At 45.8% G+C, this 21,147-nt stretch overlaps 1 protein-coding gene across 1 annotated transcript in view; it reads left to right on the top strand.

Annotated features, from left to right (window-relative positions):
- The window catches only part of srgap2 (SLIT-ROBO Rho GTPase activating protein 2), a 175,324-nt gene that overhangs the window by 140,532 nt on the left and 13,645 nt on the right, over positions 1 to 21,147 (top strand). The window contains 8 exon segments of the mRNA XM_065001961.1: positions 8,530 to 8,590; positions 8,998 to 9,075; positions 9,796 to 9,930; positions 10,485 to 10,590; positions 12,268 to 12,492; positions 16,397 to 16,461; positions 20,082 to 20,280; positions 20,545 to 20,673. Of these exon segments, the coding sequence (XP_064858033.1) occupies positions 8,530 to 8,590; positions 8,998 to 9,075; positions 9,796 to 9,930; positions 10,485 to 10,590; positions 12,268 to 12,492; positions 16,397 to 16,461; positions 20,082 to 20,280; positions 20,545 to 20,673 (998 nt within the window).

The following is a 21,147-nucleotide window of genomic DNA, read 5'->3' as shown; positions in this document are numbered from 1 at the left end:
GAACGACAGGGTGTTGTCCAGGATCACGCCCAAGGTTCTTAGCGCTCTGGGAGGAGGACACAATGGAGTTGTCAACCGTGATGGCGAGATCATGGAACGGGCAGTCCTTCCCCGGGAGGAAGAGCAGCTCCGTCTTGCCGAGGTTCAGCTTGAGGTGGTGATCCGTCATCCACACGGATATGTCTGCCAGACATGCAGAGATGCGATTCGCCACCTGGTCATCAGAAGGGGAAAGGAGAAGATTAATTGTGTGTCGTCTGCATAGCAATGATAGGAGAGACCATGTGAGGTTATGACAGAGCCAAGTGACTTGGTGTATAGCGAGAATAGGAGAGGGCCTAGAACAGAGCCCTGGGGGACACCAGTGGTGAGAGCACGTGGTGTGGAGACGGATTCTCGCCACGCCACCTGGTAGGAGCGACCTGTCAGGTAGGACGCAATCCAAGCGTGGGCCGCGCCGGAGATGCCCAACTCGGAGAGGGTGGAGAGGAGGATCTGATGGTTCACAGTATCGAAGGCAGCCGATAGGTCTAGAAGGATGAGAGCAGAGGAGAGAGAGTTAGCTTTAGCAGTGCGGAGCGCAAACGAGGATCGGATGTCGTCGACCTTCTTTTCAAAATGGTTGACGAAGTCATCTGCAGAGGGGGAGGGGGAGGAGGATTCAGGAGGGAGGAGAAGGTTGCAAAGAGCTTCCTAGGGTTAGAGGCAGATGCTTGGAATTTAGAGTGGTAGAAAGTGGCTTTAGCAGCAGAGAGAGAAGAGGAAAATGTAGAGAGGAGGGAGTGAAAGGATGTCAGGTCCGCAGGGGAGGCGAGTTTTCCTCCATTTCCGCTCGGCTGCCCGGAGCCCTGTTCTGTGAGCTCGCAATGAGTCGTCGAGCCACGGAGCGGGAGGAGGACCGAGCCGGCCTGGAGGATAGGGGACATAGAGAGTCAAAGGATGCAGAAAGGGAGGAGAGGAGGGTTGAGGAGGCAGAATCAGGAGATAGGTTGGAGAAGGTTTGAGCAGAGGGAAAGATGATAGGATGGAAGAGGAGAGAGTAGCGGGGAGAGAGAGCGAAGGTTGGGACGGCGCGATACCATCCGAGTAGGGGCAGTGTGGGAAGTGTTGGATGAGAGCGAGAGGGAAAAGGATACAAGGTAGTGGTCGGAGACTTGGAGGAGTTGCAACGAGGTTAGTGGAAGAACAGCATCTAGTAAAGATGAGGTCGGCGTATTTCCTGCCTTGTGAGTAGGGGGAAGGTGAGAGGGTGAGGTCAAAAGAGGAGAGGAGTGGAAAGAAGGAGGCAGAGAGGAATGAGTCAAAGGTAGGCGTGGGGAGGTTAAAGTCGCCCAGAACTGTGAGAGGTGAGCCGTCCTCAGGAAAGGAGCTTATCAAGGCATCAAGCTCATTGATGAACTCTCCGAGGGAACCTGGAGGGCGATAAATGATAAGGATGTTAAGCTTGAAAGGGCTGGTAACTGTGACAGCATGGAATTCAAAGGAGGCGATAGACAGATGGGTAAGGGGAGAAAGAGAGAATGACCACTTGGGAGAGATGAGGATCCCGGTGCCACCACCCCGCTGACCAGAAGCTCTCGGGGTGTGCGAGAACACGTGGGCAGACGAAGAGAGAGCAGTAGGAGTAGCAGTGTTGTCTGTGGTGATCCATGTTTCCGTCAGTGCCAAGAAGTCGAGGGACTGGAGGGAGACATAGGCGGAGATGAACTCTGCCTTGTTGGCCGCAGATCGGCAGTTCCAGAGGCTACCGGAGACCTGGAACTCCACGTGGGTCGTGCGCGCTGGGACCACCAGATTAGGGTGGCCGCTGACCCACGCGGTGTGGAGCGTTTGTATGGTCTGTGCAGAGAGGAGAGAACAGGGATAGACAGACACATAGTTGACAGGCTACACAAGAGGCTACGCTAATGCAAAGGAGATTGGAATGACAAGTGGACTACACGTCACGAGTGTTCAGAGAGTTAAGCTACGTAGCAAGAATCTTATTGACTAAAATGATTAAAATGATACAGTACTGCTGAAGTGCCCTAGCTGGCAGAGGCTGCGTTGTTGACTAAGTAGGCTAGTTGGCATTGGCTGCGTTGTTGACACTACACTAATCAAGTCGTTCCGTTGAGTGTAATAGTTTCTACTGTGCTGCTATTCGGGGCTAGCTGGCTAGCTAGCAGTGTTGATTACGTTACGTTGCGTTAAAAGAACGACAATAGCTGGCTAACTAACCTAGGAAATCGCTCTAGACTACACAATTATCTTTGATACAAAGACGGCTATGTAGCTAGCTATGTAGCTAGCTACGATCAAACAAATCAAGCCGTTGTACTGTAATGAAATGAAATGAAAATGTGATACTACCTGTGGAGCGAGCGAAATGCGACCGGATTGTTGAGTGCAGAAGTTCTGTTCGGTAGGCGTTGGCTAGCTGTTGGCTAGCTAGCAGAGTCTCCTATGTTAAGGACGACATAAAACTACACACTCTAAACTACACAATTATCTTGGGTACGAAGACAGCAAAGACAACTATGTAGCTAGCTAACACTACACTAATCAAGTCGTTCAGTTGAGTGTAATAGTTGTGCTGCTAATCGGTAGACGGTGGACTAGCTAACGGTGGACGTTAGCTAGCTGGCTAGCTGCAGGGCAGTGTAGACTGCGTTAGGATGACGAAATACGATAATTACGCAATTATCTATGATACAAAGACGGCTGTGTAGCTAGCTAAGAAGAAATTGCTAAGATTAGACAAATCAAACCGTTGTACTATAATGAAATGTAATGAAATGTAATACTACCTGCGGACCGAGTGCAGATGCGACCGCTCGCTCCAACCCGGAAGTAACCGAGTGTGGTTTTCTCTGTGTGTGTGTGTGTGTGGTTTTACCTTTTACCTGGATAAGCCCCATGTCTTTCTTATGCTAGGTCTACAGACTACACTATCTGAAACAGTTGTGCAAACAAGAATTCTGGTCTATTATACCATGTGGTGAGTGTAGCTAGCGCCCCCTAGTGGGAGCCTTATGTTATGATCCTCTGTTCTCACACCCCCATCCAGAGATCTAACAGCAGGCAGCTTCTGAACAGCGTACAACCGCACTGATACACACAGACATGTAACACACACACACACATGCACAACAACAAAAACAACACACACACACAAACACACACAGAGAACGTTTCCCAGATTCCCTGCCCTCATCAGATAGTAATCTGTGGAAAACCTAAACAAAGGGAAGAGGGAAGAAGTTGTCTCCTAGCAACAGCTTGCTTCTGTATTCCGTGCTTCCCCTCCCACGTCTCTTCTTCCTTGATGTGTGTGTGGTTCAAGCAGGTCTGACTCCTTTTGTATGTGCTGTGTGCCGAATTGGATATGTGACTCTTGTGTCTGTGTGTAAATAATGTTCTCCCTGTCTGAACTCTGTCTCAACACTGGCTACTGTACCTACTGCTCTCCATCCCTCTCTCCTCTCCTCCTCCTCCCGCTGTCCTACAGAGGGAAATGGATAGGAATTCTCTCCATCCCTCTCTCCCCTCCTCCCTCCTCCTCCCTGCTGTCCTACAGAGGGAAATGGTCAGGGAATTCTCTCCATCCCTCTCTCCCCTCCTCCCTGCTGTCCTACAGAGGGAAATGGTCAGGGAATTCTCTCCATCCCTCTCTCCCCTCCTCCCCTCCTCCTCCCTGCTGTCCTACAGAGGGAAATGGTCAGGGATTTCTCCCCTCCCCCTACTGGTTACCTGGGCTGTGTATTCTATTCTCCTCTTTATTTATTTATTTTATTTCACCTTTATTTAACCAGGTAAGCAAGTTGAGAACAAGTTCTCATTTACAATTGCGACCTGGCCAAGATAAAGCAAAGCAGTTCGACACATACAACGACACAGAGTTACACATGGAGTAAAACAAACATACAGTCAATAATACAGTAAAAAAAAAAACAAGTCTATATACAATGTGAGCAAATTAGGTGAGAAGGGAGGTAAAGGCAAAAAAGGCCATGGTGGCAAAGTAAATACAATATAGCAAGTAAAACACTGGAATGGTAGTATTGCAATGGAAGAATGTGCAAAGTAGAAATAAAAATAATGGGGTGCAAAGGAGCAAAATAAATAAATAAATTAAATACAGTTAGGAAAGAGGTAGTTGTTTGGGCTAAATTATAGGTGGGCTATGTACAGGTGCAGTAATCTGTAAGATGCTCTGACAGTTGGTGTTTAAAGCTAGTGAGGGAGATAAGTGTTTCCAATTTAAGAGATTTTTGTAGTTCGTTCCAGTCATTGGCAGCAGAGAACTGGAAGGAGAGGCGGCCAAAGAAAGAATTGGTTTTGGGGGTGACTAGAGAGATATACCTGCTGGAGCGTGTGCTACAGGTGGAGATGCTATGGTGACCAGCGAGCTGAGATAAGGGGGACTTTACCTAGCAGGGTCTTGTAGATGACATGGAGCCAGTGGGTTTGGCGACGAGTATGAAGCGAGGGCCAGCCAACGAGAGCGTACAGGTCGCAATGGTGGGTAGTATATGGGGCTTTGGTGACAAAACGGATAGCACTGTGATAGACTGCATCCAATTTGTTGAGTAGGGTATTGGAGGCTATTTTGTAAATGACATCGCCAAAGTCGAGGATTGGTAGGATGGTCAATTTTACAAGGGTATGTTTGGCAGCATGAGTGAAGGATGCTTTGTTGCGAAATAGGAAGCCAATTCTAGATTTAACTTTGGATTGGAGATGTTTGATATGGGTCTGGAAGGAGAGTTTACAGTCTAACCAGACACCTAAGTATTTGTAGTTGTCCACGTATTCTAAGTCAGAGCCGTCCAGAGTAGTGATGTTGGACAGGCGGGTAGGTGCAGGTAGCGATCGGTTGAAGAGCATGCATTTAGTTTTACTTGTATTTAAGAGCAATTGGAGGCCACGGAAGGAGAGTTGTATGGCATTGAAGCTTGCCTGGAGGGTTGTTAACACAGTGTCCAAAGAAGGGCCGGAAGTATACAGGATGGTGTCGTCTGCGTAGAGGTGGATCAGAGACTCACCAGCAGCAAGAGCAACATCATTGATGTATACAGAGAAGAGAGTCGGTCCAAGAATTGAACCCTGTGGCACCCCCATAGAGACTGCCAGAGGTCCGGACAGCAGACCCTCCGATTTGACACACTGAACTCTATCAGAGAAGTAGTTGGTGAACCAGGCGAGGCAATCATTTGAGAAACCAAGGCTGTCGAGTCTGCCGATAAGGATGTGGTGGTTGACAGAGTCGAAAGCCTTGGCCAGATCAATGAATACGGCTGCACAGTAATGTTTCTTATCGATGGCGGTTAAGATATCGTTTAGGACCTTGAGCGTGGCTGAGGTGCACCCATGACCAGCTCTGAAACCAGATTGCATAGCAGAGAAGGTATGGTGAGATTCGAAATGGTCGGTAATCTGTTTGTTGACTTGGCTTTCGAAGACCTTAGAAAGGCATGGTAGGATAGATATAGGTCTGTAGCAGTTTGGGTCAAGAGTGTCCCCCCTTTGAAGAGGGGGATGACCGCAGCTGCTTTCCAATCTTTGGGAATCTCAGATGACAAGAAAGAGAGGTTGAACAGGCTAGTAATAGGGGTGGCAACAATTTCGGCAGATAATTTTAGAAAGAAAGGGTCCAGATTGTCTAGCCCGGCTGATTTGTAGGGGTCCAGATTTTCAGCTCTTTCAGAACTTCAGCTGAATGGATTTGGGAGAAGGAGAAATGGGGAAGGCTTGGGCGAGTTGCTGTTGGGGGTGCAGTGCTGTTGACCGGGGTAGGAGTTGCCAGGTGGAAAGCATGGCCAGCCGTAGAAAAATGCTTATTGAAATTCTCAATTATGGTGGATTTATCAGTGGTGACAGTGTTTCCTATCTTCAGTGCAGTGGGCAGCTGGGAGGAGGTGTTCTTATTCTCCATGGACTTTACAGTGTCCCAGAACTTTTTAGAGTTAGTGTTGCAGGAAGCAAATTTCTGCTTGAAAAAGCTAGCCTTGGCTTTTCTAACTGCCTGTGTATAACGGTTTCTAGCTTCCCTGAACAGCTGCATATCACGGGGCTGTTCGATGCTAATGCAGAACGCCATAGGATGTTTTTGTGTTGGTTAAGGGCAGTCAGGTCTGGGGAGAACCAAGGGCTATATCTGTTCCTGGTTCTAATTTTCTTGAATGGGGCATGTTTATTTAAGATTGTTAGGAAGGCATTTTTAAAAAATATCCAGGCATCCTCTACTGACGGGATGAGATCAATATCCTTCCAGGACACCCGGCCAGGTCGATTAGAAAGGCCTGCTCGCTGAAGTGTTTCAGGGAGCGTTTTACAGTGATGAGTGGAGGTCGTTTGACCGCTGACCCATTACGGATGCAGGCAATGAGGCAGTGATCGCTGAGATCTTGGTTGAAGACAGCAGAGGTGTATTTAGAGGGGAAGTTGGTTAGGATGATATCTATGAGGGTGCCCGTGTTTAAGGCTTTGGGGGTACCTGGTAGGTTCATTGATAATTTGTGTGAGATTGAGGGCATCAAGTTTAGATTGTAGGATGGCTGGGGTGTTAAGCATGTTCCAGTTTAGGTCGCCTAGCAGCACGAGCTCTGAAGATAGATGGGGGCAATCAGTTCACATATGGTGTCCAGAGCACAGCTGGGAGCAGAGGGTGGTCTATAGCAGGCGGCAACGGTGAGAGACTTGTTTTTAGAGAGGTGGATTTTTAAAAGTAGAAGTTCAAATTGTTTGGGTACAGACCTGGATAGTAGGACAGAACTCTGCAGGCTATCTTTGCAGTAGATTGCAACACCGCCCCCTTTAGCAGTTCTATCTTGTCTGAAAATGTTGTAGTTTGGAATTAAAATTTCTGAATTTTTGGTGGTCTTCCTAAGCCAGGATTCAGACACAGCTAGAACATCCGGGTTGGCAGAGTGTGCTAAAGCAGTGAAAAGAACAAACTTAGGGAGGAGGCTTCTAATGTTAACATGCATGAAACCAAGGCTATTACGGTTACAGAAGTCATCAAAAGAGAGCGCCTGGGGAATAGGGTGGAGCTAGGCACTGCAGGGCCTGGATTCACCTCTACATCGCCAGAGGAACATAGGAGGAGAAGAATAAGGGTACGGCTAAAAGCAATAAGAATTGGTCGTCTAGAACGTCTGGAACAGAGAGTAAAAGGAGGTTTCTGGGGGCGATAAAATAGCATCAAGGTATAATGTACAGACAAAGGTATGGTAGGATGTGAGTACAGTGGAGGTAAACCTAGGTATTGAGTGATGAAGAGAGAGATATTGTCTCTAGAAACATTGAAACCAGGAGATGTCATTGCATGTGTGGGTGGTGGAAATAATAAGTTGGATAAGGTATAGTGAGCAGGACTAGAGGCTCTGCAGTGAAATAAGCCAATAAACACTAACCAGAACAGCAATGGACAAGACATATTGACATTAGGAGAGGCATCCTTAGTCGAGTGATCAAAAGGGTCCAGGGAGTGGAGAGGTTGGTTTGGGGGTCACGGCGATTTAGACAGCTAGCCAGGACATCGGTAGCAAGCTAGCATAGGATGGAGGTCTGTTGTTAGCCACCTCTTGCGTTCCGTCAATAGATTAGTGGAGTTCCGTGTTGTAGAGGGGATTAGTCCAAATCACACAACAACAAAAAAAATAAAAACAATAGATATAGTTATAGAGGCCCAAGAAGAAACATGTTAATAATAAAAATAAATAAATTGTCCGATTGTCTATTCTGAGAGCATCCGGTAAGACAGCTAACGGTTAGCAGGCCGCAGATGGGCATTCAGGTAACGTCGCGACGGAGGAGCCAGCCGGATCTCCTTCGGGTAGATAACGTCGGCAGTCCAGTTGTGAGGGCCCGGAGGGGCTCCGTGTAGGCAGTAAAACGGGTCCGGATAGGTGACTGCAGCCCAGGAGTGATTGACGGAGCTCAGGAGTGGTTGACGGAGCTCGCTAGCTCCGGAGTAATTGATGTTTGCTCCGGAATCGACGAAAGCAGATAGACACACGGATAGCAGCCAGCTAGCTGTGAGATCCGGAGTGAATGTCCAGAGAGCAGTTGAAATCCAGGGACATGGAGAGAAAAAAAAAAATCGGTCGGTATGTTCCGTTCCGAGCCGCGCTGCTGCGCCGTACAAAACTGGCGATAGATTTTCGAGTTAAAGGATAGCTAATGATCACAAACCGTGGTTAGCTGAATACGAACGAGTTGCCAGTAAAGAAGCTAACTAGCTTCTGGCTAGCTTCTTGGAGGATTGCAGATTTGATTGCAGATTTGAGGTAAATAATACGTATTTATACATATCAATTGGTGAGGCAGGTTGCAGGAGAGTGTATTGAAGATGAGTTGATGGAAAATAAAAATAAAATGTATGTGAAAAAAAAGTTGTAAATATATATATATACACGACACGACAAGACGAGGACAAAAGACGTCTGAACTGCTATGCCATCTTGGAAACCTCTAATCTCTAACCTCTAACCTCTAAGGACCTCTAACCTCCTCTAATCCTCCTCTTCTCTGCTCCTCTCTCAGCAGGCTGGCCATGTCATCCCTCTGATGGTGGAGAGCTGTATCCGCTTCATCAGTCGCCATGGTGAGGACACCTTGCTCTGAACTCAGATTGGCTGTTTCCTGGGCCAAGGATTGGCTGTGTGGATGGATTTTTTGTTGTTGGCTTTGCAGAGGCAAAATATTTTTTTTTATAGAATAACGTTAAGTATTGTGAATTTGCAATATAAATGATTAAACACTGCAGAAGAATGAAGGGCCTGTGTCTGTCTGTTGTCTAGAAGATCAGTAACACCCCCCTCTCTCTCTCTCTCTCTCTCCCTCTCTCCCCTCTCTCTCCCTCTCTCTCTCTCTCTCTACCCTCTATCCCCCTCTCTCTACCCTCTAACCCCCCCTCTCTCTCTCTCTCTCTCTCTCTCTCTACCCTCTATCCCCCCTCTCTCTACCCTCTAACCCCCCTCTCTCTCTCTATCTCTTCCCCTCTGTCTGCAGGTCTGCACCACGAGGGCATCTTCAGAGTGTCTGGCTCTCAGGTGGAGGTCAATGACATCAAGAACGCCTTTGAGAGAGGTAAGACTACACTACCCAGAAAGCCCAGCACCAGCCATGGCATAAACAGAAGGACCTGCTTATCTCACACAATATTCCTTTACCCCCCGCCCCTTTATATCATTCCGCTTCTTTCTTACCCCACCCGATCTTTCTCTCCTTCACCTTCTCTCTGTCTTTATTCCCCCACCCGATCTTTCTCTCCTTCACCTTCTCTCTGTCTTTATTCCCCCACCCGATCTTTCTCTCCTTCACCTTCTCTCTTTCTTTATTCCCCCACCCGATCTTTCTCTCCTTCACCTTCTCTTTGTCTTTATTCCCCCACCCGATTTTTCTCTCTATCACCTTCTCTTTGTCTTTATTCTCCCACCCGATCTTTCTCTCTATCACCTTCTCTTTGTCTTTATTCTCCCACCCGATCTTTTTCTCTTTCACCTTCTCTCTGTCTTTATTCTCCCACCCAATCTTTCTCTCTTTCACCTTCTTTCTGTCTTTATTCTCCCACCCGATCTTTCTCTCTTTCACCTTCTCTCTGTCTTTATTCTCCCACCCGATCTTTCTCTCTTTCACCTTCTCTCTGTCTTTCTTACCCCACCCGATCTTTCTCTCCTTCACCTTCTCTCTGTCTTCATTCCCCCACCCGATCTTTCCCTCTTTCACCTTCTCTCTGTCTTTCTTACCCCACCCGATCTTTCTCTCCTTCACCTTCTCTCTGTCTTTATTCCCCCACCCTGTCTGTAGGTGAGGACCCATTGGCAGGAGATCAGAATGATCATGACATGGACTCCATCGCTGGTGTTCTAAAGCTCTACTTCAGAGGACTGGACCACGCCCTCTTCCCCAAGGAAGTCTTCCATGACATCATATCCTGTGTCTGTGAGTCTCCGCCAGAGCCACGCCTCTTACAATATCTTACTATACACTGTCCAGTGTGTGTGTGTGTGTGTGTGTGTGTGTGTGTGTGTGTGTGTGAGTGTTAGCATGTGTGTGTGTGATAGTGCGTGTGATTGTGTGTGTTTGTGATTGTGTGTGTGTGATTGTGTGTTTGTGTGTGTGATTGTGTGTTAGCGTGTGTGTGTTAGCGTGTGTGTGTGTGATAGTGCGTGTGTGTTAATGTGTGTGTGTGTATTTCAGGGGAAGTCTGTCACAGTTCTTGTCCAGCTGTGGCCCTTTCCTTCTGTCTCCTGTTCTGCTATAACTAACTAACAGTCTCTCTCTCTCTCTCTCTCTCTCTCTCTCTCGCTCTCTCTTTCTCCCTCCCTCATATTCTCCCTGTTCTCTCTCTCTCTGTCTCTCTCTCTCTCTCTCTCTCTCTCTCTCTCTCTCTCTCTCTCTCTCTCTCTTTCTCCCTCCTTCATATTCTGTGTGTGTGTGTGTATTGTGCGATGTTTGTGTGTGTGTTAACCCTTTGTGTGTGTGTACTGTTTCAGCAATGGAGAACCTGCAGGAGAGGGCTGTCCACATCAGGAAGGTTCTGCTGACTCTGCCCAGCAACACTCTCATCATCATGAGATACCTGTTCGCCTTCCTCAACCAGTGAGTAACACTGTACTAACGCTAGTACAACACTACTTGAACATTACTACAGCTCCATCTGAACCATTGACTAACACTAGTGGTGATCCCACCTCTGACTGCAGTTCCAGCCACTGACTTAGCCACTGGTTACACAAACCAGTGCTCGCTGTGTGTGAGTCTGTGGTGTGTGTTTTTCCCAGGCTGGTATGAATGGCTGCTCTGTGGCTGTCCGTCCTTACAGCTCTCCCCTGGGTCATAAAGGACACCAGACGTGGCAGAATCACCCTTTACTAATGTTCCTACTACTACCACACGCACACACACACACACACACACACAGACCAAGCTACAGACTTCACTTCTAATGCTCCTACTACCACACACACACACACACACACACACACAGACCAAGCTACAGACTTCACTTCTAATGCTCCTACTACCACACACACACACACAGACCACACAGACACAGACCAAGCTCCAGACTTCACTTCTAATGCACCACACACACACACACACACACACACACACAGACCAAGCTACAGACTTCACTTCTAATGCTCCTACTACCACACACACACACACACACACACACAGACCAAGCTACAGACTTCACTTCTAATGCTCCTACTACCACACACACACACACACACACACACACACACACACACACACACACACACACACACACACACAGACCAAGCTACAGACTTCACTTCTAATGCTCCTACTACCACACACGCACACGCACACACACACAGACCAAGCTACAGTCTTCACTTATAATGCTCCTACTACCACACACACACACACACACAGACACACACACAGACACACACACACACACACACACACACACACACATACAGACCAAGCTACAGACTTCACTTCTAATGCTCCTACTACCACACACACACACACACACACAGACCAAGCTACAGACTTCACTTATAATGCTCCTACTACCACACACACACACACACACACACACACACACAGACCAAGCTACAGACTTCACTTCTAATGCTCCTACTACCACACACACACACACACAGACCAAATCTACAGAGTTTACTTTCTAATGCCCCTACTCACACACACACACACACACACAGACCAAGCTACAGACTGTCCTCTCTCCCCAGCCTGTCCCTACAGTGAGGACAACACACACACACACTGCTGTCCACACACACACACTGTCCCAGTACAAGACAACATGATGGATCCTTATAACCTGCTCCTCTCTCCCCAGCCTGTCCCAGTACAGTGAGGCCAAATCTAATTGAGTCTTAGCTTTGTCCTCTCTCCCCACCTGTCCCAGTACAGTGAGGACAACATGATGGATCCCTATAACCTGCTGTCCTCTCTCCCCAGCCTGTCCCAGTACAGTGAGGACAACATGATGGATCCCTATAACCTGCTGTCCTCTCTCCCCAGCCTGTCCCAGTACAGTGAGGACAACATGATGGATCCCTATAACCTGCTGTCCTCTCTCCCCAGCCTGTCCCAGTACAGTGAGGACAACATGTTGGATCCTTATAACCTGCTGTCCTCTCTCCCCAGCCTGTCCCAGTACAGTGAGGACAACATGATGGATCCCTATAACCTGCTGTCCTCTCTCCCCAGCCTGTCCCAGTACAGTGAGGACAACATGTTGGATCCTTATAACCTGCTGTCCTCTCTCCCCAGCCTGTCCCAGTACAGTGAGGACAACATGATGGATCCCTATAACCTGGCCATCTGTTTTGGTCCCACTCTGATGTCAGTCCCAGAGAGCTGTGACCAGGTGTCCTGCCAGGCCCACGTTAACGAGCTCATCAAGACCATCATCATCCTCCATGACGGGGTTTTCCCCGGACCAGGGGACCTGCAGGGGCCCGTCTACACCTGCCCAGGGGCCACCGACGAGTACTGGTGAGTGGTGAGGCAGGAGGGGCCACTGTGTGTGTGAGGCAGAGAGGTGTCCCTATAGATATATATTATCAGTGGGGTAAACACCAGAGACCCTGGGGGGGTGATTTATGGATCTGTTCTGGTCCAGGTCAAAGGGGCCAGGAGGATCAGCTTACCCACAGAGCACTGATCTAAGGCCCAAGACACGCACACACACACACACACCAGCAAGCACACACACACACACACACACACACACACACACACACACACACACACACACCAGCAAGCACACACACAAACACACACACACACACCAACAAGCACACACACACACCAACACACACACCAGCAAGCACACACACAAACACACACACACACACCAACAAGCACACACACATACACCAACAAGCGCACACACACACCAGCAAGCACACACACACACACACACACACACACCAACAAACACACACACCAACAAGCACATACACCAACAAGCGCACACACACACCAGCAAGCACACACACACACAAACACACACAAACACACACACCAACAAACACACACACCAACAAGCACACACACACCAACAAACACACACACACCAACAAACACACACACGCAGGCTAACACGACAGGATAAGACCCAGATGCAGACAGTTAGAATGTCAGATGTTTATAACAAGACAGGAGGCAGACAGTTAGATTGTCAGATGTTTATAACAAGACAGGAGGCAGACAGTTAGAATGTCAGATGTTTATAACAAGACAGGAGGCAGACAGTTAGAATCTCAAATGTTTATAACAAGACAGGAGGCAGACAGTTAGAATGTCAGATGTTTATAACAAGACAGGAGGCAGACAGTTAGAATGTCAGATGTTTATAACAAGACAGGAGGCAGACAGAATGTCAGATGTTTATAACAAGACAGGAAGCAGACAGTTAGAATGTCAGATGTTTATAACAAGACAGGAGGCAGACAGTTAGAATGTCAGATGTTTATAACAAGACAGGAGGCAGACAGTTAGAATGTCAGATGTTTATAACAAGACAGGAGGCAGACAGTTAGAATGCCAGATGTTTATAACAAGACAGGAGGCAGACAGTTAGAATGCCAGATGTTTATAACAAGACAGGAGGCAGACAGTTAGAATGTCAGATGTTTATAACAAGACAGGAGGCAGACAGTTAGAATGTCAGATGTTTATAACAAGACAGGAGGCAGACAGTTAGAATCTCAAATGTTTATAACAAGACAGGAGGCAGACAGTTAGAATGTCAGATGTTTATAACAAGACAGGAGGCAGACAGTTAGAATGTCAGATGTTTATAACAAAACAGGAGGCAGACAGTTAGAATGTCAGATGTTTATAACAAGACAGGAGGCAGACAGTTAGAATGTCAGATGTTTATAACAAGACAGGAGGCAGACAGTTAGAATGTCAGATGTTTATAACAAGACAGGAGGCAGACAGAATGTCAGATGTTTATAACAAGACAGGAGGCAGACAGTTAGAATGTCAGATGTTTATAACAAAACAGGAGGCAGACAGTTAGAATGTCAGATGTTTATAACAAGACAGGAGGCAGACAGAATGTCAGATGTTTATAACAAGACAGGAAGCAGACAGTTAGAATGTCAGATGTTTATAACAAGACAGGAGGCAGACAGTTAGAATGCCAGATGTTTATAACAAGACAGGAGGCAGACCGTTAGAATGTCAGATGTTTATAACAAGACAGGAGGCAGACAGTTAGAATGTCAGATGTTTATAACAAGACAGGAGGCAGACAGTTAGAATGTCAGATGTTTATAACAAGACAGGAGGCAGACAGTTAGAATGTCAGATGTTTATAACAAGACAGGAGGCAGACAGTTAGAATCTCAAATGTTTATAACAAGACAGGAGGCAGACAGTTAGAATGTCAGATGTTTATAACAAGACAGGAGGCAGACAGTTAGAATGTCAGATGTTTATAACAAGACAGGAGGCAGACAGTTAGAATGTCAGATGTTTATAACAAGACAGGAGGCAGACCGTTAGAATGTCAGATGTTTATAACAAGACAGGAGGCAGACAGTTAGAATGTCAGATGTTTATAACAAGACAGGAGGCAGACAGAATGTCAGATGTTTATAACAAGACAGGAGGCAGACAGTTAGAATCTCAAATGTTTATAACAAGACAGGAGGCAGACAGTTAGAATGTCAGATGTTTATAACAAGACAGGAGGCAGACAGTTAGAATGTCAGATGTTTATAACAAGACAGGAGGCAGACCGTTAGAATGTCAGATGTTTATAACAAGACAGGAGGCAGACAGTTAGAATGTCAGATGTTTATAACAAAACAGGAGGCAGACAGTTAGAATGTCAGATGTTTATAACAAGACAGGAGGCAGACAGTTAGAATGTCAGATGTTTATAACAAGACAGGAGGCAGACAGTTAGAATGTCAGATGTTTATAACAAGACAGGAGGCAGACAGTTAGAATGTCAGATGTTTATAACAAGACAGGAGGCAGACAGATTGTCAGATGTTTATAACAAGACAGGAGGCAGACAGTTAGAATGTCAGATGTTTATAACAAGACAGGAGGCAGACAGTTAGAATGTCAGATGTTTATAACAAGACAGGAGGCAGACAGTTAGAATGTCAGATGTTTATAACAAGACAGGAGGCAGACAGTTAGAATGTCAGATGTTTATAACAAGACAGGAGGCAGACAGTTAGAATGTCAGATGTTTATAACAAGACAGGAGGCAGACAGAATGTCAGATGTTTATAACAAGACAGGAGGCAGACAGTTAGAATGTCAGATGTTTATAACAAGACAGGAGGCAGACAGTTAGAATGTCAGATGTTTATAACAAGACAGGAGGCAGACAGTTAGAATGTCAGATGTTTATAACAAGACAGGAGGCAGACAGTTAGAATGTCAGATGTTTATAACAAGACAGGAGGCAGACAGTTAGAATGTCAGATGTTTATAACAAGACAGGAGGCAGACAGTTAGAATGTCAGATGTTTATAACAAGACAGGAGGCAGACAGTTAGAATGTCAGATGTTTATAACAAGACAGGAGGCAGACAGATTGTCAGATGTTTATAACAAGACAGGAGGCAGACAGTTAGAATGTCAGATGTTTATAACAAGACAGGAGGCAGACAGAATGTCAGATGTTTATAACAAGACAGGAGGCAGACAGAATGTCAGATGTTTATAACAAGACAGGAGGCAGACAGTTAGAATGTCAGATGTTTATAACAAGACAGGAGGCAGACAGTTAGAATGTCAGATGTTTATAACAAGACAGGAGGCAGACAGTTAGAATGTCAGATGTTTATAACAAGACAGGAGGCAGACAGTTAGAATGTCAGATGTTTATAACAAGACAGGAGGCAGACAGTTAGAATCTCAGATGTTTATAACAATACAGGTGAAACAGATCAGGGTGTGACAGGTTGAACCAGACCAGACACTGTGTGTGGACAGTCCATTAGTAGTGTAACAGTAGTAATGGCAGACCGGCAGACAGACCAGACAGGCCAGGCAGTTTCCCGAAGCAACTCAGAGACACTATACCATACAGCTACGATATACAGAAACTTCAAAGGTTTCTCTGGTGAAGAAGATGTCTCTGTCTCTGGCCAGACCTGAAGTGTCTGCTTGAAACTAGATAAATAGAAGGAAGTATCTATCTGATGTTGTCATATTGAAACTATTTACTCACTCATTTCATAAACATATGAGCTAATTGAGCTGAAATGTGTGTGTGTGTTTATCAGTTGTAGGTGACCACGTGGTTACACACACTTCCTCAGGGAAAAGTTATGTACATATCTGGTCTGTTTTGCTGCATGACCAGCTGTTCCACCAGTCACAGTCTCTTTCTCTCTCTCTCTCTTTCTCTCTCTCTCAGTGAGCCCCCCCTAGTGGAAGAACCTGCTCCTGACACCATCTCTGTCATCCACAACAGCGATGATGGTGAGTACACAGCAATATGTACACACAGGCACAGACAGTTAAAGTTATGTTCCCATTATTCTTCTTTGAACTGTAATTAGCTGAATCCCACTGATCTCTGCCCGCTGACACGCAGCCTGATCAACATTCTGCTTCTCACATCAACATTCTGCTTCTCACATCAACATTCTGCTTCTCACATCAACATTCTGCTTCTCACAGCAACATTCTGCTTCTCACATCAACATTCTGCTTCTCACATCAACATTCTGCTTCTAATATCAACATTCTGCTTCTCACATCAACATTCTGCTTCTCACATCAACATTCTGCTTCTAATATCAACATTCTGCTTCTCACATCAACATTCTGCTTCTCACATCAACATTCTGCTTCTAATATCAACATTCTGCTTCTCACATCAACATTCCGCTTCTCACATCAACATTCTGCTTCTCACATCAACATTCTGCTTCTAATATCAACATTCTGCTTCTCACATCAACATTCTGCTTCAACATTCTGCTTCTCACATCAACATTCTGCTTCTCACATCAACATTCTGCTTCTAATATCAACATTCTGCTTCTCACATCAACATTCTGCTTCTCACAGCAACATTCTGCTTCTCACATCAACATTCTGCTTCTGATATCAACATTCTGCTTCTCACAGCAACATTCTGCTTCTCACATCAACATTCTGCTTCTGATATCAACATTCTGCTTCTCACAGCAACATTCTGCTTCTCACATCAACATTCTGCTTCTAATATCAACATTCTGCTTATCACATCAACATTCTGCTTCTCACAGCAACATTCTGCTTCTCACATCAACATTCTGCTTCTCACAGCAACATTCTGCTTCTGATATCAACATTCTGCTTCTCACATCAACATTCTGCTTCTCACATCAACATTCTGCTTCTCACATCAACATTCTGCTTCTCACATCAACATTCTCTTCTAATATCAACATTCTGCTTCTCACATCAACATTCTGCTTCTCACAGCAACATTCTGCTTCTCACATCAACATTCTGCTTCTCACATCAACATTCTGCTTCTAATATCAACATTCTGCTTCTCACATCAACATTCTGCTTCTCACATCAACATTCTGCTTCTCACATCAACATTCTGCTTCTCACATCAACATTCTGCTTCTCACATCAACATTCTGCTTCTAATATCAACATTCTGCTTCTCACATCAACATTCTGCTTCTCACATCAACATTCTGCTTCTCACATCAACATTCTGCTTCTCACATCAACATTCTGCTTCTAATATCAACATTCTGCTTCTCACATCAACATTCTGCTTCTCACATCAACATTCTGCTTCTCACATCAACATTCTGCTTCTAATATCAACATTCTGCTTCTCACATCAACATTCTGCTTCAACATTCTGCTTCTCACATCAACATTCTGCTTCTCACATCAACATTCTGCTTCTAATATCAACATTCTGCTTCTCACATCAACATTCTGCTTCTCACAGCAACATTCTGCTTCTGATATCAACATTCTGCTTCTCACAGCAACATTCTGCTTCTCACATCAACATTCTGCTTCTGATATCAACATTCTGCTTCTCACAGCAACATTCTGCTTCTCACATCAACATTCTGCTTCTAATATCAACATTCTGCTTATCACATCAACATTCTGCTTCTCACAGCAACATTCTGCTTCTCACAGCAGCATTCTGCTTCTGATATCAACATTCTGCTTCTCACATCAACATTCTGCTTCTGATATCAACATTTTGCTTCTCACAGTAACATTCTGCTTCTCACAGTAACATTCTGCTTCTCACAGCAACATTCTGCTTCTCACATCAACATTCTGCTTCTCACAGCAACATTCTGCTTCTGATATCAACATTCTGCTTCTCACATCAACATTCTGCTTCTCACAGCAACATTCTGCTTCTCACATCAACATTCTGCTTCTGATATCAACATTCTGCTTCTCACATCAACATTCTGCTTCTCACAGCAAAATTCTGCTTCTAATATCAACATTCTGCTTCTCACATCAACATTCTGCTTCTCACAGCAACATTCTGCTTCTCACAGCAACATTCTGCTTCTCATAACAACATTCGGCTTCTCACATAAACATTCTGCTTCTCACATAAACATTCTGCTTCTCACATCGACATTCTGCTCCTCACAGCAAAATTCTGCTTCTGATATCAACATTCTGCTTCTGATATCAACATTCTGCTTCTCACAGCAACATTCTGCTTCTCACATCAACATTCTGCTTCTCACATCAACATTCTGCTTCTCACAGCAACATTCTGCTTCTCACATCAACATTCTGCTTCTAATATCAACATTCTGCTTATCACATCAACATTCTGCTTCTCACAGCAACATTCTGCTTCTCACAGCAACATTCTGCTTCTCACAGCAGCATTCTGCTTCTGATATCAACATTCTGCTTCTCACATCAACATTCTGCTTCTGATATCAACATTTTGCTTCTCACAGTAACATTCTGCTTCTCACAGTAACATTCTGCTTCTCACAGCAACATTCTGCTTCTCACATCAACATTCTGCTTCTCACAGCAACATTCTGCTTCTGATATCAACATTCTGCTTCTCACATCAACATTCTGCTTCTCACAGCAACATTCTGCTTCTCACATCAACATTCTGCTTCTGATATCAACATTCTGCTTCTCACATCAACATTCTGCTTCTCACAGCAAAATTCTGCTTCTGATATCAACAGTCGGCTTCTCACGTCAACATTCGGCTTCTCACAGCAACATTCTGCTTCTCACAGCAACATTCTGCTTCTCATAACAACATTCGGCTTCTCACATAAACATTCTGCTTCTCACATCGACATTCTGCTCCTCACAGCAAAATTCTGCTTCTGATATCAACATTCTGCTTCTGATATCAACATTCTGCTTCTCACAGCAACATTCTGCTTCTCACATCAACATTCTGCTTCTGATATCAACATTCTGCTTCTCACAGCAAAATTCTGCTTCTGATATCAACATTCTGCTTCTCACAGCAACATTCTGCTTTTCACAGCAACATTCTGCTTCTGATTTCAACATTCTGCTTCTCACATCAACATTCTGCTTCCCACATCAACATTCTGCTTCTCACATCAACATTCTGCTTCCCACATCAACATTCTGCTTCTCACATCAACATTCTGCTTCTCACATCAACATTCTGCTTCCCACATCAACATTCTGCTTCTCACATCAACATTCTGATTCTCACATCAACATTCTGCTTCCCACATCAACATTCTGCTTCCCACATCAACATTCTGCTTCCGCTAGCAGACCACACCATACAGCCACCCTCTGACCTCTTATAACCCACACTTTATAACAGCTGTATGATCACTACTGCGCCACAACCCCTTTGTCTGTAACCAACTTCTGTGTCACTAACCTGCTTGGCACTAACCCGCCTCCCATTCTCTACCCCTACCCATCCTTCCCTTCTCCCTTCTCTCTCCCCTGTTGCTCCCCTCCTCTCTTCCCTCTCGCTCTGTTTCTCTCCTTCTCTCTATCTCTGTCTCCCCTCTTTCTCTCTCTCTCCCTCTCTCTCCTTCTCTCTCTCTCTCCCTCGCTCCCTCTCTGACTCTCAGGCTTGTTGGTCGTTTCAGAATCTGACCCAATAGTGGCCATTGCTCGCTTCGACTACTCTGGACGGACCAACCGGGAGCTGTCGTTTAATAAGGGCGCGTCTCTCCTCCTTTTCCAGCGAGTCAGTGATGACTGGTGGGAGGGCCAACACAACGGAGTGGACGGACTAGTGCCTCACCAGTACATAGTGGTTCAGGACATGTAAGAAACCAGAAGACCAGTGTTTAGACAAGTACAAAGCTCGTCAGACCAGTGCTGTGCAGACCACCATAGACAAGATGAGAGAATGGTGTTCTAGTTGGCTTGGCTGTAGTGTAATTATGTGTGTGTGTTCCAGGACGGACGGGGCTGTAGTGTGTGTGTGTGTGTGTATGTGTGTGTGTGTGTGTGTGTGTGTGTGTGTGTGTGCGTGCGTGTGTTCCAGGACGGACGGGGCTGTAGTGTGATTATGTGTGTATGTTACAGGCAGGATGGGGGCAGAGGCAGTCCTAAGACTGAGGCGGAGTTGCAGGAGGAGAGAGTGTCCACTAGGGGCATCGCTGCCTCTCCCACTGGAGCTCATGTGGCTGACGTCTACCTGGCCAACCTCAACAAGTAAGAGACGCACACAAGAACCAATCACAACGCATCATCTCCTCATTTACACCTTCACTGACCCAATTAGATCTCAGTCTGAATGACTATAGCCCCGTAGCACTTATGTCTATAGCCATGAAATGCTTTGAAAGGCTGGTCATGGCTCACATCAACACCATCATCCCAAACACCATGGACCCACTACAATTCGTATACTGCACCTACAGATTTTTTTTACATTACAAAAACAAATGTATACATCCAAATGACAACTTACAGACACATACAAACAACAACTACATCTCCTCTGCCCAGACCTGCCTGCTCACACCTCCATCCCTAGTGCCTGGTCACACCTCCATCCATAGTGCCTGGTCACACCCTATCCCTAGTGCCTGGTCACACCTCCATCCATAGTGCCTGGTCACACCCTATCCCTAGTGCCTGGTCACACCTCCATCCCTAGTGCCTGGTCACACCTCCATCCCTAGT

Source organism: Oncorhynchus nerka, linkage group LG15, assembly GCF_034236695.1.
Source record: "Oncorhynchus nerka isolate Pitt River linkage group LG15, Oner_Uvic_2.0, whole genome shotgun sequence".
Classification (NCBI taxonomy): domain Eukaryota; kingdom Metazoa; phylum Chordata; class Actinopteri; order Salmoniformes; family Salmonidae; genus Oncorhynchus; species Oncorhynchus nerka.
This window is presented reverse-complemented; position numbering and strand designations above follow the sequence as displayed.